The 23,311-nt window shown below is 33.9% G+C and overlaps 5 protein-coding genes across 8 annotated transcripts; 2 read left to right on the plus strand and 3 right to left on the minus strand.

Moving 5' to 3' along the window:
- Nucleotides 1–182: 182 nt before the first annotated feature.
- On the plus strand, nucleotides 183–4,423 carry LOC124820980 (phosphatidylinositol/phosphatidylcholine transfer protein SFH9-like). Its single transcript, XM_047292776.2, has 11 exons — nucleotides 183–475; nucleotides 576–604; nucleotides 1,286–1,369; nucleotides 1,471–1,524; nucleotides 1,698–1,775; nucleotides 1,966–2,019; nucleotides 2,149–2,208; nucleotides 2,291–2,386; nucleotides 2,643–2,744; nucleotides 2,861–2,941; nucleotides 3,896–4,423. The coding sequence occupies exons 1-11, from the start codon at nucleotides 421–423 to the stop codon at nucleotides 4,175–4,177; spliced, it is 975 nt and encodes a 324-aa protein (XP_047148732.1). The 5' UTR covers nucleotides 183–420; the 3' UTR covers nucleotides 4,178–4,423.
- Nucleotides 4,424–4,542: 119 nt separating this feature from the next.
- Nucleotides 4,543–6,972, minus strand: LOC124820971 (WEB family protein At1g12150-like). The gene is made up of 3 exons (XM_047292764.2): nucleotides 6,837–6,972; nucleotides 6,553–6,719; nucleotides 4,543–6,404 (listed from the first exon to the last, which is right to left on the minus strand). The coding sequence occupies exons 2-3, from the start codon at nucleotides 6,703–6,705 to the stop codon at nucleotides 4,824–4,826; spliced, it is 1,734 nt and encodes a 577-aa protein (XP_047148720.1). The 5' UTR covers nucleotides 6,706–6,719; nucleotides 6,837–6,972; the 3' UTR covers nucleotides 4,543–4,823.
- Nucleotides 6,973–9,554: 2,582 nt separating this feature from the next.
- On the minus strand, nucleotides 9,555–14,403 carry LOC124820990 (acetyl-CoA acetyltransferase 2-like). 3 transcript variants are annotated; one of them, XM_047292803.2, is made up of 15 exons: nucleotides 14,188–14,394; nucleotides 13,929–14,001; nucleotides 13,616–13,714; nucleotides 13,283–13,456; nucleotides 13,072–13,177; nucleotides 12,658–12,796; nucleotides 12,182–12,259; nucleotides 12,034–12,099; nucleotides 11,448–11,533; nucleotides 11,163–11,262; nucleotides 10,969–11,079; nucleotides 10,856–10,897; nucleotides 10,619–10,705; nucleotides 10,011–10,096; nucleotides 9,555–9,836 (listed from the first exon to the last, which is right to left on the minus strand). In XM_047292803.2, exons 2-15 carry the CDS (start codon nucleotides 13,951–13,953, stop codon nucleotides 9,806–9,808), a joined length of 1,230 nt encoding a protein of 409 aa, XP_047148759.1. In that variant the 5' UTR covers nucleotides 13,954–14,001; nucleotides 14,188–14,394; the 3' UTR covers nucleotides 9,555–9,805. The 3 variants fall into 3 exon arrangements, with proteins under 3 accessions (XP_047148759.1, XP_047148750.1, XP_047148742.2); XM_047292794.2 differs by having other exon boundaries at nucleotides 14,109–14,394; XM_047292786.2 differs by lacking the exons at nucleotides 9,555–9,836; nucleotides 10,011–10,096; nucleotides 10,619–10,705; nucleotides 10,856–10,897; nucleotides 10,969–11,079 and having other exon boundaries at nucleotides 11,154–11,262; nucleotides 14,104–14,403.
- A 1,399-nt stretch (nucleotides 14,404–15,802) lies between these two features.
- On the plus strand, nucleotides 15,803–16,866 carry LOC124820711 (putative chlorophyll(ide) b reductase NYC1, chloroplastic). Its single transcript, XM_088116198.1, has 3 exons — nucleotides 15,803–16,230; nucleotides 16,317–16,452; nucleotides 16,685–16,866. The coding sequence occupies exons 1-3, from the start codon at nucleotides 16,149–16,151 to the stop codon at nucleotides 16,776–16,778; spliced, it is 312 nt and encodes a 103-aa protein (XP_087972324.1). The 5' UTR covers nucleotides 15,803–16,148; the 3' UTR covers nucleotides 16,779–16,866.
- Nucleotides 16,867–21,725: 4,859 nt separating this feature from the next.
- LOC124821038 (protein C2-DOMAIN ABA-RELATED 11-like) lies at nucleotides 21,726–23,133 on the minus strand. 2 transcript variants are annotated; one of them, XM_047292843.2, is made up of 4 exons: nucleotides 22,826–23,133; nucleotides 22,595–22,711; nucleotides 22,400–22,495; nucleotides 21,726–22,089 (listed from the first exon to the last, which is right to left on the minus strand). In XM_047292843.2, the coding sequence occupies exons 2-4, from the start codon at nucleotides 22,703–22,705 to the stop codon at nucleotides 21,799–21,801; spliced, it is 498 nt and encodes a 165-aa protein (XP_047148799.1). In that variant the 5' UTR covers nucleotides 22,706–22,711; nucleotides 22,826–23,133; the 3' UTR covers nucleotides 21,726–21,798. The 2 variants fall into 2 exon arrangements, with proteins under 2 accessions (XP_047148799.1, XP_047148803.1); XM_047292847.2 differs by lacking the exon at nucleotides 22,826–23,133 and having other exon boundaries at nucleotides 22,595–22,818.
- Nucleotides 23,134–23,311: the final 178 nt, after the last annotated feature.

Here is a 23,311-nt window from a genome sequence, read left to right on the forward strand (position 1 = left end):
TCTCCTCCTTCAAATTCTCTTCAAATCCTGAACAGTGAAGCTTCCATTTTTGCCTTTTTCATTTTAATTTTTAATAAAGCACTATTTTTCTGTTACCAAATAACATTGTTTTCCTATCTGATATGATAATAAAAAAAAAGTGATGGAATTTAATTTATTAATATTTAATATAAATAATGAAAAAGAGAAAGAAAATTTAGAAGGAGTGGTGGAATTTTTTGGTGTTGATGATAGGCCCGTCTTTGTTGAATACTCTTCTTCGTCTTCTTTGTTGAATATATATCTATATATATGGTTGAGCCTTCGCCTTCTTCATCTTCCTTTTGCTTCAAGGTGTGTATATTGTATCGTATCGTATTGTAGTAAAACTAGAAAGAAAGAAAAGTGAAGTTCAGAGTTGCAGAACAACAACACCAAGAAATGGGGGTTGGTTCCCAGGATGCCATCAAGCAGTTCCAGGCATTCATTGAACAAGGTCTCTTTTCTCTCTCTCATTCTCTCTATATACTCTTTATCTGTTATCATTTTGCTGTTTTTTCTCACTTTTTTTTTTGTTTCTTGTTTTGAAATGGTAGTTGAGGAGCCTTTGCGAGGAACGTTTCAGGTTAGCATTTTCGTTGATCTCATTACATCTCGTCTCAAACACGTTTCAGTCTTTCTCCTGCATTTTACCGCTTTGATCTGTGTCAATTCCCTTCTATTCTATTGTTTGGTTCGTGTATGTGTGGGTAAGTAGGGTTATGGCTTGGGATGCCTTGTCGGGAACCTCTAATGTATTCATCTCACGTTTCAATGGACTTTTTTGGTACCGTGGCCGTTGAAATAACCTTAAACTTTTTCCTGACTTGTATTTCTTAATCTTTGACTCATTTTATGGACTTCGTACTTCTAATGTTTCGGATATTTTACACGTAGTGTCTCCCAATGGAGATCTGATTTCATTTCTCTTTATCAAATTGCTTTAACTGTATTATCTTTCTTGTGTTTCACGCTTTCACCTATTTTGTAAACTAACATCTCAGCACAATCGTGGTGATAAGTTCTTTCTGTTTCTGGGAATGCTACTAAATTTAGTCATTAAAGATAATTATTCGACCGTTTATATGAGGCTTGATGAAAACTAGGGAGTTTTTGGTAATCAGTTAAGGAGAGTAGTTAACTACAAAAGTTAATAAATGTTCTGCCCTAAACTCTAAATACTTAATTTATGTGGATTCTGTTTACTTTGTCGCATTCTGATTCCCTAAAACTAATATCTTTTTTCTCATTCGGCTTCAATTGGCAGAATGTTCATCAAGGATATGTCACCGAAACTTTAATGCGCTTTCTTAAAGCAAGGGACTGGGATCCTTCCAAGGCCTATAAAATGGTAAAGATGTATATCATGTCAGTGGCCTTTTTGTTGAACGTTTATTCGCGAATAATTCACTGTTGCAACATAATGTAACTGACGTCTGCACTATGTTTCAGTTGGTTGACTGTTTAAATTGGAGAGTGCAAAATGAGATTGACCATATATTATCTGTGAGTTTTTATTATGCCCATCCTTTGCATGATTTCTCTGTCAATACATTTTTTTATGTTCGGTTCTTGTCTATAATCTAAGATACTTGCTCCTTTTGAGATTTGTTACTTTAAAAATAATGGCAACATATTGTATCTTATCAAATATGTCTGTTTGGTGATCTGTTTTTCAGAAACCGATTGTTCCTGCTGATTTATATAGATCAGTGCGTGATTCACAGCTCATAGGTTTGTCTGGTTACTCCAAAGAGGTGCTCATTCTCAGACATACTAGTCTCCTCATTCCATTTCATTGTAGTTGTGGATGATAAGAATTTGTTTATCAGGAAATGCAACTGAATTTTAATTATACTGTTTAGAATGATAGCACTTAGATGTTTTTTTTTTCCTTTTTATCTTCTTTTTTTAAAGTCTATTCTTCTTGTTCTATCATCCTTCCAGGGTCTTCCTGTCTTTGCAATCGGTGCTGGGCTTAGCACATTTGACAAAGCATCTGTAAGTTTAATTACTGGAAAAAAAAGGGAAAAGGGAGTGTTGTCTCTTTGGATCACCATCTGTCTCTATTTCTTAAAGCTATGTAGTCTGACATCCTTCTTACATTTTTGTTTGTTTTTATGATTGCAGGTCCATTATTACGTGCAGTCTCACATTCAAATTAATGAATATCGTGACCGTATAATATTGGTGAGTATTTAGCCTTTAGAGTCTTCTTCATTAACCGATTGAACTTTTTTTTTCATTTATTTTGACACATATATATCTGTAGCCTTCTGCATCAAAGAAGCATAAGCGTACTATTACCACTTGTATAAAGATTTTAGACATGACCGGTCTGAAGTTATCAGCCCTGAATCAGATTAAGGTACTTTTTAGTTCATTGTGATATTTGATCCAGAAGCATTGCCATTCTTATGATTAATTGTGAATTTAATGCATTGATAATCATTAAACATGCACAAAATTGAAAATGGTACTCCAATTTGTCGTTTTACTTGTTTAGGTCAACATTTGCTGTTATTATTGCTTCGTGAAACCAAACTTAAAAGTGGATGATGTTCAGTTTTATCCCATCTGCTTCATATATATTCTATATCATTAACTTGCTCCTACTGATGCAGTTGTTAACTATTATATCATCCATTGACGATCTGAATTACCCTGAGAAGACAAATACTTATTACATTACAAATGCTCCATACATATTTTCAGCTTGTTGGAAGGTGAGATTTTCTGCCATAAAATAAAGACATTGTATGATATATTTATTTAAATAGAAGTTTCTGTTGAGTTCGTATTTGAGACCTCAGCATGATGTTTAAACACTCAGCATTAACAGGTTGTGAAGCCACTTTTACAAGAGAGGACAAGAAGAAAAATGCAGGTTTTACCCGGTTGTGGTCGAGATGAGCTGTTGAATGTAAGTTCTTTTGTTTGGTTCAGTCCTCATTTCTTTGAACAAGATTGCTGGAGTGCATGCGCCCATCAACTTAAATTATGCCATGATTAAGAAAAAAGAAACCCCAATTATTATGATAGCAGTCGTGGTAGCATACATATATTCTAGGACCACCAACTAATTTAATAAGGGAGAGTTGCAAAAGTAGACAATTGCTTTTCCTTTTAAAGGTAACAATAATCAAATGTAATACACAATTACTAACAGAAAAATGCGTTAGGGAAAAAGCCCAGGTGGTTGTTTATCAGACAAGAGACCCATCTACAAAGAACATTAGCAGAACAGCACAGATATGCCATGTGGGCATATTTTGCTGTGCCATAAACTTTTCAAATTCTGGCATTTCTTTCGACCACATGCATGCACTTTTCATTGCAGAAAACCCCTACCCTCCTTACACAGTTACACCTTCACAATGCCTCTGAAACTAGTTGGAAAATATTTCAAACTTCCTACCAATCTCTTGAAATACCAACAGCAATTAAAAATTATTGAAATAAATTCATTGCATATGCAGAATTGGAAGTCATAGCAGAAAATGGGGGAAGAGTTCTGTATTAGTCTCAATTTGTCTGTCTGTATATAAATCAATCTCTCTAAGAAATAATATTTTATAGTAAGTTTTTTAACAAAATCTACGCTTTGGTTTAAAGTTTGTATTGTTTGCTTCATATCTACGCATTAAATTAAAATTGTTGTGCCTAACAAAATACCCTATGTAAAAAATGATTTTAAAAGAGAACATATCACTTCATATCCGTTATACTTCAATTGATGGATTTAATAAAAATCATTTTCTTAAAGAGTAACCACTTTTACTATGTTCGTGATTTGGAAAATTGAAGGCTTACTCTGCACCTGTTATCTCTTTTTACTTTGTATTAATGAATTTAACTGATTAAATTTGGTGTGCAGATCATGGATTACTCGTCGCTACCACATTTTTGTAAAAGAGAAGGCTCCGGTTCATCCAGACATTCAGAAGCCGGAAGTGAAAATTGCTATTCTTTGGATCATCCCTTCCATCAAGAGCTTTACAACCACATCAAGCAGCAAGCCAGACTCCGTGAAGCTGTTGAACCCATCAAACACGGGTCGTTTCATGTGGATTTTCCTGAACCTCCTGATGATGAAGTTGAGATTGCCAAGAATATAGAGTCAGAGTTACACAAGTTTGAGAACGGCAATGGTGTCTAATACTTCAATTCCTTATTTTAGATTACTGTTGAGACCTCTAAATCAGAGATCTTTTGCATGTACAACCAATGTAGAAGTACACACATCAGAATTAGTTCTATCAAGAATCGGCTTACTTAGCATTGTTTACGTATGTTAAGAGAAATTAAGTGGCTGTTGATTAAATGCAAATCCCAGCTTTACATCGTGTCATAATACAAGAGATCAATATCAGATATAATATTTTATCCTCGTGTTTATTTTAAATTTCTGGTCTTCATATTCTTTTTTTCTTTCCCAGCTCAAATATACAATACTAATTTATAATCAAAGCATTATTGAGCGGCATAGGTGAAACACCTTATGGTTTATGTCCCGCACTTGAAAACGTTGTCCAGCTTTTGCGTTATTCTGCATAAAGAAAAGCTTTTTCTTAGTTTTTCCTTGGAGCCAGAAAGCTGTTTATTAAGGGCCATAGGGACCAGAAAAAAAAATTGCATTTGCACATTCAATTTCTTTTCGGAAGGTGGAGACATCAACACAGTTTCCGGCGTACTGAAGAGTTGATAATACATAAGTGATGACCCATCTTCCAATATATAACTAGAAAGGCAACACAATAACGAAGTTACTTCCTTTCCCATCTACATGTCCAAGATTTTGACTTCTACTCAGTGGTCAAAGAGATTGGTGTTACAGGATGCTCCAATTTCTGAGAAGCATCATCGGATACGACTTTTTGTTGGTGTTGTTGACGCCACCTCTTCAGTTCAGTCTCAATTGCCACCTTAGATGAATCTGCCAACTCTGCACTCCACAGGGCCGTCTCTGTGGCAGCCTTTGTGTCTTCAATGGCCTTTAGATTAGTTTCCACCTTTCTGTCCACATCATTCTTTCTTGCATAGATTTGTTGAAGCTCTGCCATCGCAGTGGCCTCTTTCTTTTCAACCAAAGCCTCACACTCCTTGGCCTTTGCTCTCATTGCCTCAAACTCTTCATTTGAAATCTTGATCTTACCACTGAATTTTGAGTTCGGAACTTTACTCACTTCAGATAAAATCTTGATCTCCTTAACGGCTCTTTGTTGTGCAGCTTTTGCCTCTCTAGCCTCCACCAGAACTAGCTCAAGTCTTTGCTCTGCTTCTTCAGCCACACCCCGGGACTCTTCAGCTTCTTGCTTCAGCTCTTGAGCTTTTCTCTTCATCTCTTCAGCTTCTTTTCTTGCACCTTCCGTCTCCAACTGTAGCTTCTGAATTTTCTTACTCTGTACATAGAAGATATCTGCTTCTAAGTCCTCCATAATGCTCGGTTCAGGTTTTGCCCCTCCCATTCTCCCTTGCAGTTCATTACTGAGGTTTGCAGCGAGAACTCCCGCTGCATGTTCCTTCTCCTTCACTCCATCTTGTTCACTCCTCACTTGCTTCAATTCTGTTCTGAGGAAAAACACCAGTTTGTTAAGGGAGTTCTTTTCTTCAGCAATGTCCTTCAGTGTCTTTGTGGCTTCTTTAAGCTCTGAAGTTAGAAGCCTCACAGAATCCATCTTGGAAGCATGCAGCTTCTTAATATGTTCTTGAAGAGCCTCAATCTCTGCACTTGTTTCTGCAAATTTGACATCTAGATTTTGCTCGAGTTCTGGATCATTTTCTTTCTTCAAGGACTCCAAATTCTTTTGTACTTCTTCTTTGGCATTTTTGTAATAACTCTTAAGCTGGGCTTCCCTTTCTTCTTGGGATTGTTCAGCGGCGAGTCTCAATTGTTCAATGGATGCTTTCATGGTCGCAATTTCATTTGAGAGTTCACCGATTCTTTCTGAGTTTAACTTTGCCGAACGTTGAGCCTCTCCGACAGCTTGCAACGCTGCCAGCTTTGCCCCCATAACTGCATCAAAATCCTGCCTTATTTTGGTGAGTTCTTGCTTGGAAGAATCTAATTCATTTATAGTGGTGATGTACTCCTTTCTTGCATGGTCTAGTTCTCTTCTCCAGGCTTCATATCCCACGGCTTTTAGAGATAGCGTCTTTTCAAATCGCTTGGTCTGGCTTTTCACGACCTCAGCAGCTTCCATTGCAGATTGCTTGGATTCTCTTACGTAGGCCAGCCTGGTTGTCAAATTCTGAAGAATCTCCTTGGCACTCTCAAGCTCAGAAAGTGCTTTGGCTTTCACGGCTTCAGCATTATCCACATGTTTCTTTATCTTGTCTAGTTCCTTTTGGGCCAAGATAAGCTGCGTCTCCTTTTCAAACACATTCTGCAAATTTTGAACAAAACATGAAAACCATTTCCTACGACAAACATGCAAACGTGTCTCATGCAATGCCATTGTCATCTTATTCTCCCATGATCAGAGACACTTGATCCTGATTGAAGGGTATAAAAGATTAACGTTGGATGCATACCTCGGATGATCTTCTCTTGATAGAAAATCTGTCTCTTGGGATGGCTACCTCACCAAATAAACTAACAGCAGCTTTGACAGATTGGAACGGTGCCCTGGTGTCAATTTCTCCAACCTCTCCCCTCGGAGAATTCAACTTCTTGACGCCAGTCATTTTCTTTGCGCTTTCTACAAGACAGATTGCAATGAGACCGAAATTGTACGAATGAAGGGCATACGGTAAACTCAATAAAAATGATATCTTTTTTTTTTTTCTGATACAAAAACGGGGAAGAATGTGGTTACCTGAGAGAAAGAAAGATGAAGCGATCTGAGTGGATCAGGTAGAAGTCATATAATAATAATAATATTGGAAAGGAAAGGTGTTGGAACTCAAAAGAACCTTGATGAAATCATAGGTTCTCTGAGTCCAACTTTTTCCATTTCAAAAAGTGTGGCCCTTTGAAAACAACATCCGGGATAATGGTTCGTTAAATCTGCTGTATTTAGAATTAGTTTCCCTATTTTAGGTAGACACAGAGAGGTTTCTGGTGGGGCTTACAGTATACACCATTCGAATTACCAACCAAACATACAAAAAGGACCTTTTCCTCTGTAAACATTATGCCATCATGTTTTCTTGGATGTTTTGTTAGTTGGTTATTGCTGCCTCTTTGTCTCACATTCTACGACTGTCATTAACAGTAGTAAATGTTGTACATATTATATGTTATTAACCACTATGAGTTTATATAGTAAAATAAAATGATTTTTTAAATTAACTTGTATAAAGTGATTTGTGAAAATTATTTAGTATAATTTCTTCAAATCATTTTAATATTTTTGGAAATCTTGGTCTGTGAAATTTAGATCCTTCCTGTAAAGGAAAGTTTAGTCGTGTGGGATTGCAAGTTGAAGACGTCAAAGTTTTGTTAGTAGTTTATCTCATTTATAGGAAGGCAAGAGATGCTGGAGTGCTGCTGTGTTTTAGTCGATTTAGTTAAATAGAGGTTTTATTTTCATAAAATTGCCTTCGCTGTTATTTTTTATTTACATTTTGTTGCATTTTAGTTAACAATGAATAGGAATAGGAAGATGATAATACAGTGATCCTATGAATAATGCATAAATTAAGATAAAGGCTTTCTTTTAATTGGAGAATTGGTAAAGAAATATAGTACATGGTTAATTATTAATTAGAAAAATATTTTTCGACACACTTAAATTTTTACATTCATTTGACATTATCCTTTTGTTTTGTTCTTTTTTTAAAAAATACAAAAGTTTACACTTTTATGACTATTTTACCCCTATATTCTGTTTCAATGAATGTAAAAGTGTGTCTTGATACCATTACTCTTATTAATATTCTTATATCATTTCAAAAACATATCTTCTTATCCTAGCTAGATCATTTGTATGAGATTCATATTAATTATCAAGTTTTTATGTCATTGTTTTAGTGTCTGTTTAAATTTTCTTCTCCAAATCACCATTCAAAAATGAAGTTTTAACATCCATTTGATGTATAACTCTTTCTTATTGATATCTTCAATATTTATATTTGTAATGAGCTCTGGAAGCGCCATCTACTTATGTCTGTGTTTTAATTGTTGTTTGTAATCAGTCTAGGATGACGACAATTTCTCAATCAAAAGTTTTGAAACAAACTTATCGGGTAGAAGAATGTTTTTCACTTTGATATCTTCAAGTAGCTTGTGATACTCATTGATTTGAGACTTTATATTTTTATCTTCAATTATCTCCCATCGATAGTAGTTTCCTATGACGACATCTTTAGTAGTGTATTTGAGAATCAAGGAATCCCAAATATAGTTCACTTCCTTATAGGAACCATACACAATGACCAAATCATTAGAAAGTACACCAATTAAAGTATGTCGGTATACCTTGTTCACACGAATCCAATCTTTAACTTTTTGTGAATGTGTAGGAAGACTAGAGTCAAGTTTTAGAGACGAAAATACATTAAGAACTTCATATATATCTAAAAGGGTAGACAAATGTTTCTATCGGTGTCTCAAGTTTGATCTAAAGAAAATCTCAATTTTTAACACATTCAAAAATGATTTCACAAAAATTATCTGCATTCCAGAAACAATATTTTGATTCTCTAAAATTGAATTGTTGATGTGAACCAGGAATCCTTAAAGATTGTTAATATTGTTAATATTTTGATACTAGTCACAATTTTTCAACAATAGTGTTACTTTCCTTCCCTATCCACCCAAAACGTGATGCTATTTAGGAACAGTAATATAGAATCGTGCGTGGTTTCTCTGTTTTTATCTTTATATTTTAAGTAAAATTTTATGTTTATTTTTATTTCATCTTTATATTTTAAATAAAAATTTATTTTCATATTTTTTTCACATATTTAATAAGTATGAAATTTATCTCATCTTATTTCAGTAGATAAAAATATTTATTCATTTATTCTTGTAAATGTTAGTTAAATAATTTTTTATAAAAAATAAAACCACAATGAAACATAATATTATCAATAATTTAACTCAAAAATATATATTTACTTTTTATGTGAAATATTAAGAAAAATATTATAATTAAAAATAATACAAAAGGTCAAATAATTATATTAAAAAAGAAAAATTATCAATTGCACGACATACCTAAGGTTTCATTAGAAGGAAACTAATTGTGAAACATTGCTTCTATTTCTTCTTCTTCTATGATAGGATGTTGGGATATGGTGCAGGAAGTAATAACCTTAAAAGCATTGCTTCTATTTCTTCTTCTTCTACTTTTCAAACATCTTTTACCATCAAAGCAGTGTCGGATCTTAAGAGGGGAAGTAGTATTGGCCCTTCAATCTTGTCGTCGAACCATAGTTTAGGATGCTATTGTTTCATATCCTTTATTCTCATATAAATTGAAGATGGTACCCACGTGAAGAATAGACTTTGTTTAAGTACATTATTTACGTTTAGTTTGAACATATTATTTTATTCCTTCTAAATTATTGGTTAAGTGTCAAACCCAGAATCAGTCAAGTATCAAAATAATTAAATAGAATACATTTACAGAATATGGTATAATGTGTGCTAATTTTTAAAATTATTTAATTAATCAAATTTAAAATTATCTTTTTATTAATATTAACATGATAACTGCAAACAGTTACACTGAAACGAAACCGTTCCTTCCATTGACCAAGCTTATTACATATTTTATCCTTTTCAAGAGAAAATAGGTGTATTGGTGTTGCAAAGTAGTAAGATGCAAGGAGATTGTTGTCATAATAAAGAACGTCCCACAGCAACTGGCCTGCAAAATTGGAGAAACCTTTTAGAAAAAATATTTAGTTAGAACATTTTAAGCTTCAATGAGATAAGGTAGACATCCCCAGAAAAGAATAGGATCTCATAATTTAAGCAGGATTAACTACACTGTAAAGTATCAGAGAACTGAACTATGGCTAACCAAATTGAAAATGCTTACATGAGCTCAAGGACAAGAGCAGATGCTCCTCCTCCCCCATTGCAGATGGCGGCAACACCATACTTCCCTCTCTTCTGTCTCAATACCTGAAATACAAATGAATGGCATAAAATTAAGTTCTCAGTTCTTAATTCTTGTTCTTCTATTCTTATCTTGTTCTGTGGCTTTTAGTTTATTTCAATTCTATCCATAGTTTGTGTTTGTATTCTTCTTTTTATTCGGTCAAGCCGATTAATAATGTGTTATTGTGTTGAATTTCTAATTCTAATTATGCATACAATCAGTGACTCAAGTTTATGAGAAACTAATTCGATGAGGTTCAACTCTTATTTAGCTTTTATGTTTCATGTGCCTAATTATGCATACAATCAATGACTCAAGTTTATGAGGAACTAATTCGATGAGATTTTTAGCTTTCATGTTTCATGTGCCTAAATCTTCCAATGCATATATAACTCTTACTAGATAGATATCAACAAATAAAAAAAAAATTGTGTAGAAACCACACCAGAATTATAAATTGTGACAGATAACAGGTGCATGATTTACAGATATACTAAAACGCCAAGGGTGAAAGAAAATTACAAGTAACCAAGGTCAAAATTTACCCCTAATAATGTGACTAAGATTCGAGCTCCACTGCAACCCAAGGGATGACCCAATGATACAGCTCCACCATGTGCATTAACTTTTTCCTGCATTTGGTAGGAAGTACATGAATTATCTATTATTAAGCCATTGTTCTATGACGGGATGGAGCAAAAGAATGCCGAAGCAGCAAGATGGTCACAAAATGATTTTATTAAACAAAAAGAGCCCAGCATCTGGGACACTTGAACACTCACAGGATTAAGACCAAGAAGCTTCTGATTTGCAAGAGCCACAACCTGCATAGAAGAAGTTGAGGTATCGTTAACATGTTCACTTGAATGAGTAAAATATGTTTCGTATTCCTTACAGAAAAAGCTTCATTTATTTCATAGTAATCTATTTGAGAAGCCTCAAGGCCAGCATTTGATATGGCTTTTGGTATTGCAAGGGCAGGAGCAGTTGTAAATAATTCGGGTGCCTGCAAAAACAGTCATTCTTTAACTCTAAATATGCTCGTATTAATCAAGACCAAAGCAGGTTAACACTAACTTGTTACAGTACCTTAGCTGCATCCCCATATCCTTTTATCTTTGCAATTACGTGCAATCCAAGCTCAAGTGCCTTCTCTCCACTCACTAGCACTAATGCAGCAGCACCATCACTGGAAGAATCAATAAACCAATCCATTATCAACAGACTATGCAGTTTAGAACCTTATGATTACGGCACCAATTTTTTAGCATGACACAGATATCAATTTTGTAGCAATCTTCTTGCAATGAAAAAAGGGGCATGAACATCCCCCTTAGAATTCAGGTATCAAGGAGCACAAGGGAAGGGAGGGACCTTATGCTAGATGCATTGCCAGCAGTCACAGAACCCCCAACCGGTTTAAAGCTCGGTCGAAGCTTCCTTAATTTTGCAGCATCAAACTGACAACATAAACACAAATATTAAGAAAATGTAGGATTCTCCTCTATAATACAAATGAAGCATGCAAATTTCATGTAAGATTTTGGTTTAGAACTTACAAAATGACAAAAAATATTTGAATGTATTAACGTTTAGTATTCAACATTACAAGAATCATGGCAGTAATGGAATGCCAAATGCAGTGGTTGACACTAAGACCAATAAAAAAACAATCTCTGCCTTCAACTAGACAACAAAAGATATTCAAAAGCTCGTGTATACAGATTCAATCTATCTCCTAACCAATTTCTGCAGCTCTATTCAAGCAAAGCAGAAGACAAAAAATGTGATCGAAGAACCATATAAAAATTGTACTCAGTAATTCAGGTCCATTTACTATTCGCATATACCCAGTCCCACTCTCAAAATAACACCTTATACCCAAAAATCTCCCAATATGCACCACTGACCACATGATCCATTTCAATTAGTTAACATATTAGTAAATTAGTCTATTTACCTTTCCCAAACCTTCATCTCTATCAACAAGCGTGGAAGGCTTCCCTCTTCCACTGGAAACCTCAACCTGAATGTACAAAAAGCATTAATTGAAAACCAAATCAACATTTATCAACTGAGTTAGATATAGGCAGGAATCGTTATGACACCGGAACTATCTCCCAAGCAAAATGACCAGCCTTTTGTGCAGATATTCCTCTCTCAAAGCTTTGAATAGCATAAGAGTCCTGGAAAATAACATTCATTGCCAAACAGAACAAAATTACAAATACTTGATTCAACTAAAAGACTGAAAGGATATAACAAATAAAACATTCTTCAGGCTTCAGCACCAAAAAATGTTCAAGAAGGAGCAATAATGTTATGGGAAAAGAAGGTAAATTTTCAAATCAAAATTAGGAAAGATCAGAACTGCAACTATACAAGATTCTTGTTTTCCAAGAACAATTAAAAGGAGGATAAAGGTGGGAAGGAACACGGCCCCCTCCACCACCTTCATAGAACAGATAGGCCACCGGATGATGATTTTAAGTTACAGTAATTGAAGCAGTAGAGGACATTGAAGCCATCAACAAGAATGAAATGCGTTACAAAATTTTGATAGGTTGTTCACCTAAAACATTACCTGCTCATCTCTTGTTATGACATGTTGATCTGCACATAGTTCGGCACAAGCTCCCATTCCAAAGTCATTATAGACATCCCAAAGGCCATCTTTGACCATACCATCTATGATAGTATCGTGTCCATACCGAGATCCTTTCCTGTTTAGACAAACATATGCAGAATATGGAGACACAACATCAATAATTAACCAAAAAAATGTAATGATGGTCCGACTTCATCCAATGTTTAAGCACTTAAAAAACTAAAGTTAGGTTGCATAGACCATTTACTGAAGCTCCACAACATACAAAATTTACTTCAACGTGGCAGCTAGAGTAAAATCATTCTTCCATCATACGAGCGGATGTCATCAGATATCAAAATCAGCATCTTTTAAATGATAACATCAACAATTGATTAAAGAAAAACAAACCTGGCTGCGGCAAGGTACTTAGGTGAATTTGACATGCTTTCCATGCCACCAGCCACAACAATATCGTTGAGACCGAATTGTATGGTCAGTGCTGCAAGCATGGTAGCTGCAATGAAAAAGACGAGATCATGTTTTCACCGTAATCCACATGAAAAAAAAAATCCTATATTGAAGGTGGAATACCCTTCCAAATGAACCAAAAGAACCATACCTTTCATCCCTGATGCACACACCTTGTTAATAGTGGTGCAGACTACAGATGTTGGTATTCCTGCACCTAGTGCAGCCTGTCTTGCAGGAGCCTGCCCTAAATTTGCACTAAGAACATTCCCAAAGAACACCTCTTGCACAAGCGAAGGATCAACATTTGCTCTTTTGAGAGCATCTGCATATTCGTAAATGAACTTAAAACATAACACAGGAGTAGGAGCAAGAATTTGCATATATATTTCCTGAATTCTCCTCCTACTAATTGAAAGTGGTAAGGGTAGTGACTAAGAAATGAAAAAGGGGTAAAGTAAAGGAAAATAGCATAGTGATTTACTCTTAATAACAATTGAGCCTAACTCTGTTGCAGAAAGAGATGATAGGGAGCCAAGCAAACCGCCCATTGGCGTCCGAGCAACGCCAACAATACAAACATCTGTACCAACAAATTCACACAGATGAGCAAAGTTAAACGCATTCTTATCAATTATGTTTCGATCAAAGGTTGTCCATCGTCACACTACAGAATGAATACATAAAATCAGTACACAGAGGACATAAAAAGAAGCGCGAAAATTATGATTTTAAGAGAAGGCGTGAATTGATAAATGATGATTGAAAACAAGCTTCAAAGTTGCAGCTAAAAAAACCTCGGGATTTTACAGAAGTAGACATGGGCAGCGTCCGATACTGTGCAAGAAACAGGAAAGATAGCCTTTTGATCTGAAAAAAGAAATTATATGATATGAAAAATGATGACGCAATTTTATATAACAAATACAAAGAGAAAGAGAGTGAAAGTACGGATCCGAATGAAATACGCAACTCACATAACAGTGACAGAGTGTTGAGAAGCAAGTAAATTAGCAGCATAATCATACACATTTACCACTATTTCATTCATTATACCTATTAAACACTTTTCTTTTCTTTTCTTTCTGATCTCCTCTTATCGCATCCTATATCGCCTAAATCCATAATTTTCTATATGAAGTGTTGATGAACAGAATTTGCATCGATCATTTTCCGACTAACAAACAAGAAATTGGTTTTGCTGGAAAATTTAGGTCCTAACAGAGGGCCCACTTCCCATGCATCCTAATCATAGCCACCTATCTCTATCTATCTACATTTTAGGATTTGGATTAGGGTATGGTGCGCTTCGATTGTTTAAATGATATTAACTTAATATCAATATGCTTACTTAATAATATATTTCAATAAATCAATATTATCTTAAAGTTTTACAATTTTGTACGGTTATCTTTATGAATTTGTGAAATAAATATAATTAATTATTAAAGAAAAATACTTTATTGCATGCATTTCATCATCAATAAAAAAAGTCATTAAATTTCAAATACATCATAAATTTGGATAATTTTAATAAATTATAATTAATATTTTCTAATTTTTGAGTACTTAAAATTCTTACACTTTTTAATTAAATAAGTATCGCTTAGTTTTTTATTAATTGGATTACTCAATTATTATTTTACTTACTTATTCTTATATATTATTATATATAAAGATATGTGAGATGTGAGATTATGTGATAAATAATAATATTACATTTTAATATAAAATAATAAGTAATTTTTATTAAAAACGTGTTAAATAATAAAATCATTATACTCCTTATATTAAGGGACCGATTATATTATTATTGCAAAATTGTCATATTTTTTATTACTAATGGTAACATTATTATTACATAACATATTTTTAATAAAAAGAATAAAACTCAATCATTCACATAATATTATTTTATATTAATCACAAGACGATAAATAATAAAAAGTAATACAAATAATTATCACATTAACAACAATATCACTTTACATTAATTACAAAACATCACACTTATTTTAACATATTTTAACCACAACAAACACGTTATCTCAAAAATTAAATAACACAAATTTAATTAAAAATATAAAATATTTGAAATATTTATTAAATAAAAAACTAATAGAAACTCAAAAAAAATTAAAAAATAATATGAATAATAGATCTTAAGACGTCTATTAGAAATAATACCTTTCTAGAAAGTGTGTGGACTTTGAGAGAAGTTGAATAACAAGCTTTGACAGAGTTAAGAGATGCAATATATTTTACCTCAAATTTTAATTTTCATCATAGGTTAAATTAATGTTTTAAAAGAAAACAATTATTTTAAATGAAACAATTAAAAGACAGTAAATTGTAGTATTAAAATCTAATTTTAATATTCATAGATATTAACGTGACCTAAAGTAATTTTAATAAGATAACACTTAGTTTTTATTTTACGTTAAAATAACATAATTAATGAAATAAATAAGTGAAATGAATTATGAAATATAAAATTAAAAACTGATGGGTGTGTGCATTTGTTCAAATAAATTGGGCTCAATCGGATAGTCCACGTTAGTCACTAAAACCAAGGGGGAGTTGCTCCCTCCACCCCCACATGCTTCTCCCTCCACCTCCCCAATTTTATATAATTCCAATTATCTCTTAACCCAATTTTTTATAATTCCAATTATGTCCTAAAGTTAAATTTTTTTACCTTTTTTATTTTAATCCCTCCACCCCCACATGCTCCCACCATCTCTCACTTCTCACTTCCCACTTCCGTAACCTCTTCCTCACTTCCGTAAGGTCTCTCTCACTCTCCAACTTCTCCATTTTTTTCCATTTCTTTCTTCATTTGTTTCTCCATTTCTTCTTTGTTTTTCGTTTTTGTAGAAGATCGCTTGGTGTAGAGCAAGACTGGTGCGGAGGAAACAGGCGTGTGCGGAGGAAACGAGCAGATCTGCGTCCACTCCAGGTTCGTCTTTCACCCCGTGCTTTGTCGAGATTTTACTGTGCAGGAAAGGCTGAAACGGATGTGGGACATTCAAATTGGAAGGTATATTGTGACCATGATGAGCACTGGGGTCATCCTTTCGATCGGATTTCAGATGTCAGGTTGGTCTATATGCAACTTTTCTAGCTGTTAATTTGTTATGCATTGGTTCGAAAAGCAGATGTCAATTTTTCTGAGTTTTGTGAAGGTGGAGACAGTCAAATGGATGCATTGATTTGGTACAGTTGGTTAGGAGGAGTGATCATTGGAACAATGATAGGTGCTAACATGGTGCTGGAGGAACATTGTCGTGCTGGTCCGCGTAATGTTGTCATAACAGGGAGGTATGGTTACTTAATCCCTTTCTTCTGTAAGTGATTACCATAATTATTTTCTATTTAATGAACCTGTGATGTCTTTTATATATATATATATATATATATATATATATATATATATATATATTATCATTCAGGAACATATGACTTTGTGAATTGTTTACTTTGATGATATCTAATGACATGTGGTAATGTTTTTATGACGTTGTTTAATTCATCTTGTTAATGGTTTGCGCAGTACAAGGGGATTGGGGAAAGCCTTAGCTCGAGAGTTTCTTCTTTCTGGAGATCGTGTGATTGTTACCTCTCGAAGGTGGTGTTTCCAACTATGAAAACATTTTACAGAGATTGGAATAATATGTTTTGTGGCTTTTGTCTACATTTTACTCACAGCATGTTGCCTTCGACGGATGTCGACTTCCGTCGACGGATGTGGGATATCCGTTGAAGGCCAATCGGATATCCCACATCCGTTTCGGCTCTGCTGAATTTTTTTTACTTTTTTTAATTGTTTTTAAATTATTATAACTGAAATATATATTTATATATTAGATATATTTATTGTTAAATGTTTTTAAATTTTATTTTGACTTAGATTATTATTTGAATATTTTATAAATTTTTTTATATAATTATCAAATTATTAAAGAATTAAAGATACAAAAATCATCTATAACAAATTCATATTTTAACAAAATTATTACGTTTAAAAACTAACCATATATAACATTTAAAATTATAAATTTAAATATAAGTTACTGTAAATAAAATAAACAAATAAAATAAAAAGGAAACTAACCATATATAACATTTAAAATTATAAATTTAAATATAAGTTACGGTAAATAAAATAAACAAATAAAATAAAAACGAAACGTAAAAGGAAACTGTCTCTGATCCTTCAACGGATGTCAACATCCGTTGAAGGCAAAACGGATGTCGACATCCGTTTCGCCTTCAATGGATGTTGACATCCGTTGAAGGATGTCATCCGTCCACAGTTCCTTTTACGTTTCGGTTTTATTTTACTGCTCATGCAAAGATTATATGCTTGATATTAAAAAGATTATTGGAAGTATGGGAAAGGTTTAGGGTTTGGGATTATAGGAAGGATTATGACTACGTACCTGGAGAGGAACCACAATAAGGACACTACACCATAAACGCACTGCACCACGTACTGCACCGAGAACAAGAGGAAGATTGCTTGATAATTCTTTTCACGATCACCAAACTTTGCAGAAAAATATTTTACTCATACAAGGAACTACGTAGGTTATCAGTGAAATATGTTATAAATGAATAAAATTAAAAAACAATAATTTTTAAAATAAAATGTTACTGAGGGGCAAAATAGTAAAAGAAAGGTAGAGGAAGGGGCAAAAAAGTCAAGGGGAGGTGGAGGGAGAAGCATGTGGGGGTGGAGGGAGCAACTCCCAAACCAAGGATGTAAGTTGTCTACTTTATTTTATTGGTCTTATTTATTTGGGTTTGAAAAACAGCCTCAAAATATGATAAAAAAAAAGTTGAAGTTAGACCGAAGAGAATCAAAATATGAAACAATTTATTAAATAAAATTAATCTAAAAAGTCAAGTCTTAAAACATGTAAAAATGTTAATTATAATCTTAAATTTAATATATAACTCTTGAAAAAAAATCTATTAAAATATGATGATATAACATGATAAAAAAATTTAGTAACATTTAAATTTTAGTTGACGTGAATCTTCTACATTTAGAATAAAAAATAATTTTATTATAATAATTAATCTTTTAAATTATAAAAAAATATGAATAAAAGTAACAAAAATGAATTTAACATTTAAATAAAAATTACAAAATGAATATCTTAATGCTGTCAAAGAAAAGATGAAAAGAAAAAATATTGCCTATTTGACCCGCAACCGTTAGTATACACGATTAGACCCTTAACCCACTCTGTTCCAAAATAATGTTTGGAATTAAATTCAATAAGTTGGATATATCAACAGTAAAATTGACAATTTATTTAAAATATTAAGTTTAAAAAGGGATTTGAATTCAAATATTAAGTAACACGTGGTCAACTTATGTTACGTGTGAAGTCCTGATTAATTAACGCACCAAATCCCACACTCTGATCACCATTAATTGCACCGTGCCACGTCAAAACCCACTCACTTTCACTCTGCATGTATCTGCCATGTGTCGTGGCTGGAACGTTTGAAAAACGTTAGTGGAAGACAAGTGGCGTGTGGAGAATGGCGTTCGTTCTGCGTGGGAGGGAAAAGAATTTTTCTGAAAAACTCTTCCCATTCTCTGCATGCATTCACCTTCTTCCTCACGAAACTCTGGCCTTTCTTTTTCTCCAGCTTCTCTCTAAAACTCTTTCATCTTCTCTCTAAGATAACTCACCGTCATCTACTCCGATTCCATTTCAGATACCGTAGAAACATTCCCTGCACCGTGAGCATCGTTCTGAACCGAACAAAACTGAGATCTGAACTGGTAAGTTCTCGTCTCTGCACATTCGTCCATTTAGTTCATGCGAACCAAAATTCTGGTTGCATGCATGGGTTAGAGGTCTGAAACTGTTTATGATTTTGGTGTATTAGATTAAGTGGAAGTTGTGGAGTGATTCTTTGGGTAGAAAGCTGTGAGGGAACGAGCGAAACCCTTGCATTTTGGGAGTTCACTGCTAGACCAGGTAAGGGGAGCTTTAGTAATTTAATTGATACTTGCATGGTGTGTGTGAAAGCATGAAACTGTACTGGATATATGAACTGTATGATATTTAAATATGCATGAACGAGTGCTGTGTAATGGATGGATATGAATGATATTGTTTGAACTGTATGTTGAGGATGAAACATATGATTTGGAAAAATGAATAATTTCTGTATGGTAAGAGATGATAATATGAATTCTGTAATGTATGAGATTTATGGTGGAGATAAATTATAAGTTATGAATCGTATGAAAACTGTGAAGTTATTGTAGATGAAAAATCTGGAAAATCTCAAAGTCTTTGCTTGGTAATGCACGCTCGTCATCGAACGGTCTTATACCGTTCGGTTTCCCTTGAAAATAACTTAGAATAAGAATTCTTTCATTTGGAAAGGATCCTGATTAAGAACGAGCGTCCCTTGTGTGAAGGGTTAGGTTTGAGCGTTCGACTCAGCCTAGCGTGTCCAACGGTTGAAATAATTGACGTATATTAGTAACGCTCGGTTTTATATTCCAGCGTTCGTTATAGGTAGCGCTTAGTCTTATACTGAGCGTTCGTCCAAATGAGCGCTCGGTCTTATATCGAGCGTCCGTTCTATTTAGTGCTCGGTCATTTACCTAGCGTTCGTCCTAAGCAGAGTTCGGTTTTATAACTGAACGCTCGTCCTTATCATTGATTCCTGAGCGAACGTAAATAGCGTTCGTCCAAATTATTAATTGACGTTCGGTCATTGACTGGCAGTGTTGTCTTCTGAATTAAATCATACTCTGTTGTTTATCTAAATAATTTTGTAATGTATTTATCCTTTTGATTCAACCTAGAGTCTTTATACTTAAAATTTTTCTAAGTATTATTCAGATCTTTTAGAATCAATTCATTTAACTTATTTAAATACTCATAACGTCCGTTAGAGGACAAGGGTTCATTTCTTTTGTTCAGAAACGTGTAGTCAATGTACTGTAATACGTTCGTCCTTATTTATTAAAGGATGAACGCTTGTTAATTTATGAAAGTGGAACACAGAATGAAAATGTGAATAAGAGAACTGGTTAATGTGTGCGAATGGTATTTTGAGTGAATTATTGGAAGTGGATTTTGAACGAGCGTTCCAAGGAGGAACGTCTCCATGATTTGAATATGAGAAATTATGTAGTATGACCATGGTAAAGCTGCTGATGGCTGTTCATCCTGATATTCCGTGAGTGCTCGTCCTCATGTAGAGGGGAGTAGGTCATGCGTGGGAATGGCAGGAGGCCCTAGTCCTATTGAGTACTTTGGACTGATAGGGTTAACCTCGGGTGGCAGCTGATGGACTTTTCCAGTTACTACATCACCCGGGTGCAAGAATGCCTGTAGATACATGGATTCATACAGTCCGGACGGTCGTTATTTATGAGAATTTGGATGAGTTATTCTATGCTTTGATATGTTGTTATGTGTATGGTTTTGTTGATTTTATATGTTAGATTTTATATTGGGTGTATGAATTAAATTACCTAAGCTTACCCTTGCAATTCCTTGTGTTGTCTACTGTTGTTGTACGTTCGTCTTGTCAATGCAATGATCATCCGTGTGGATGTGAGCAGACGGAGAGGCGCCACTTGAAGAAATGCTGGAAGAAGAAAATTTGGAAGACGCCAATCTTGTTGAAGTAGAGGTTAAAGCCGAGCCCTAGAGCGCTCGTTCAGTAGTAGCTGTTAGTGTTTTTGGATTGTATTTTGGGGACGTTCGATTATTTAATTTTGTGAAACCGTTCGTCCAGAGCTTGATATTTTGTAGATAGATCCCGAACCCTGTATATCTCGTACGTTCGGCTTCTAATAGCTGTTATGTTTAAGACTGCACTGTTAATTCTGTAAATGTGATTAGTTCTAATTAATGGTAATTGCTATTTATTGGGATGTTACATTACGTTATTATGAAACTTTAATTGAGTTTTTGTATTATTCTTTCTAACATTTTTACTCACTAAAGTAAACTTTGATCAACTAAATAATCACTTTCAGATACTTTCATAATTTTTAAACTAATTTAGTTGTGTTAAAAATATTTATTTATGGGATAAACTTCTAAAATTGACATTTTAGTTATAATATTCACTATAATATATTTACATGACCTTTGTGGAGTCAAATAGGTAAAAAAAAAATTTATAATCTTAATAAGTCAAAGAAACATATAATGTATAATAGTTAAATTAGTAAAAAAATAACCACATTCACATTGGTCCAACCATCACATCTCATAATAACAATAATAACTCGTAGAAATTAATAGCTTAGAACAATAATACAAATCAATTGTATGATATAAAAATCATCTGAAATTGAAGTTTATCATTTCTTTCCAACATTTTTACTTCTGTACTTAAATTATTTGAGTTATAAACTTGTTAAATTTACATCTCTATTCCATTAAGTGAAAGAAGTGTTCAACGCTAATATAAGAAGGGTAAAGTAACTAGTTTTCCATCCACTGATCTGTGATCCAATACAAGGGAATGCAAACAATTTCATTTGAATATGTAGTTTCAAAACTAACTGCTAAACTGCAATATTATATATCTATGAATAGAAGGGAATGGAAGCAATTTCATTTGAATAGGAAGAGATAATGAAAAGAATAAGGAAAGATGCAATATACATTAATTTGAGGAAGAGATCAACTTGATAGTCAATTGTAGCTCCCCAGATTCAACCCCACGAAGCCTTAACCAAACATTTTGTACCACTTCACCATTAACACAACTGATACTGCTTTCACGGGCAAGACAATTTTCACTGTCTGGTGTCACCTTCCTCAATGTTGTCTCACCAGAGGCAGATGACACCTTTAAAATATCTCTTAATCTAGATGCAGACATCAATGGTTGAAGATTCAGATAACTACTCCCCATCTTGTCATCAGCCTTCAGAAAATCTTTGTCAAACACTTCCTATGCAAAAACCAGTACTCACACAATATCAGTAACCTCACACAAAAGTTTGAACAAACCACAGATCTAGTGCAAACTATCCTCTCTTACCACGGCCCACTACACTATGAGCTGCAAATCAATAAACCCTTGATTGCCTACTCTTTTACTTTTCTTTTTAGGTCATCTCATGGTTTTTTTTCCCCTTTCAATCTACTGAAAAGTACTGAATTTTCAATCTCAAAAATCTTATTTTGTATTTTTCAAAACTCAAAGTGAATAGTCCACAAAGTAAATATATCAAAAATGCAAAGTGAATGAGGAAACTCACCAAATTCAGAAGTCCGAAAGGTTCAGTCAGAGTGAAACTCAGCTCTTCATTCCAGACAGGATTCAAGGAACAATGGATGACCCTGGTCTTTGCTGTCTGATTCATGATAATGAAACATTTACAATGTTCTAACGTGTAAGACTTTTGATGTGAAAAATAGACACAAGGTAAAATTGAAATGTATATCCAAGTTACCTGATTCCCCAGCTTAACAACAACATAAGGGTCACTGCTCTTGAAATCCCGGATCACTAATCTTTTCCCTTGCACAACAATGACTTTTAGCAACCTCAATTGTTCATCCATTTACTCCTAAAAAAATGACAAATATATATTAATCAATCCCACCACAACAACAAAACCATGCAGTGAACTGAGATTGAGAATTCAGAAAAGCAACAAATTAAACTAAATCAGCATGCCTACCCAACAATAACAAACTTAAACTATACGAAAGAAAGTTTGAGATTTGTTGCTGTTCGTCTCACTCAAATTTAATGCCAGAGGAATGTCCTCGTCCACCCACTGCTGCAAGTAACAATACGAAGCCACAACAATACAAAACGCCAGGTGCCGGTCAAATGTTTTCGTAGGATTGACCGTTGACCAGACTTGATGGTAGTTTGAACAAATGTATGCTCGCCGAATCTGACAGATTTCCTTTTCTTGTTGCTTTTTACCATTCATATTCAGAAATCTTTAATAATCAACAAATTGTGACTATTCTTGTTTCGAAGAGTTTAATTTTCAGACCAGCTATTATAGGAGGTTGGTAAAGCCAAGACATTATGTCTACGAACCGATTTAAGCATCTTACTTCCTATCCATGTTTGACCACATAAATCCAATAATGAAATCCTCTTCACATTCTTTTATAAATTTCCTTCCATTAATTTTGGCCATCGAAACACA

This window comes from Vigna umbellata, chromosome 1, assembly GCF_029865625.1.
Source record: "Vigna umbellata cultivar VRB3 chromosome 1, Vumbellata_1.0, whole genome shotgun sequence".
Taxonomy (NCBI): Eukaryota; Viridiplantae; Streptophyta; class Magnoliopsida; order Fabales; family Fabaceae; genus Vigna; species Vigna umbellata.

Bases quoted from the DNA above. Each gene is read 5' to 3' on its own strand.
- LOC124820711 (XM_088116198.1), top strand. From the start codon at position 16,149: ATGTGGGACATTCAAATTGGAAGGTATATTGTGACCATGATGAGCACT. The intron at 16,231-16,316 runs GTTGGTCTATAT...AGTTTTGTGAAG, and splicing joins GATCGGATTTCAGATGTCAG to GTGGAGACAGTCAAATGGAT. The intron at 16,453-16,684 runs GTATGGTTACTT...TGGTTTGCGCAG, and splicing joins AATGTTGTCATAACAGGGAG to TACAAGGGGATTGGGGAAAG.
- LOC124820971 (XM_047292764.2), bottom strand. From the start codon at position 6,705: ATGACTGGCGTCAAGAAGTTGAATTCTCCGAGGGGAGAGGTTGGAGAA. The intron at 6,405-6,552 runs GTATGCATCCAA...CAAAATTTGCAG, and splicing joins TCAAGAGAAGATCATCCGAG to AATGTGTTTGAAAAGGAGAC.
- LOC124820990 (XM_047292803.2), bottom strand. From the start codon at position 13,953: ATGTCTACTTCTGTAAAATCCCGAG. The intron at 12,797-13,071 runs GTTTGTTTTTCT...TTGTCTAAACAG, and splicing joins AAGTACCTTGCCGCAGCCAG to GAAAGGATCTCGGTATGGAC. The intron at 12,260-12,657 runs GTAATGTTTTAG...GTTATTTTCCAG, and splicing joins TCATAACAAGAGATGAGCAG to GACTCTTATGCTATTCAAAG.
- LOC124820980 (XM_047292776.2), top strand. From the start codon at position 421: ATGGGGGTTGGTTCCCAGGATGCCATCAAGCAGTTCCAGGCATTCATT. The intron at 2,020-2,148 runs GTAAGTTTAATT...TTATGATTGCAG, and splicing joins GCACATTTGACAAAGCATCT to GTCCATTATTACGTGCAGTC. The intron at 2,387-2,642 runs GTACTTTTTAGT...CTACTGATGCAG, and splicing joins CAGCCCTGAATCAGATTAAG to TTGTTAACTATTATATCATC.
- LOC124821038 (XM_047292843.2), bottom strand. From the start codon at position 22,705: ATGGATGAACAATTGAGGTTGCTAAAAGTCATTGTTGTGCAAGGGAAA. The intron at 22,496-22,594 runs GTAACTTGGATA...ATCATGAATCAG, and splicing joins TTGTTAAGCTGGGGAATCAG to ACAGCAAAGACCAGGGTCAT. The intron at 22,090-22,399 runs GTGAGTTTCCTC...GTTTTTGCATAG, and splicing joins CTTTCGGACTTCTGAATTTG to GAAGTGTTTGACAAAGATTT.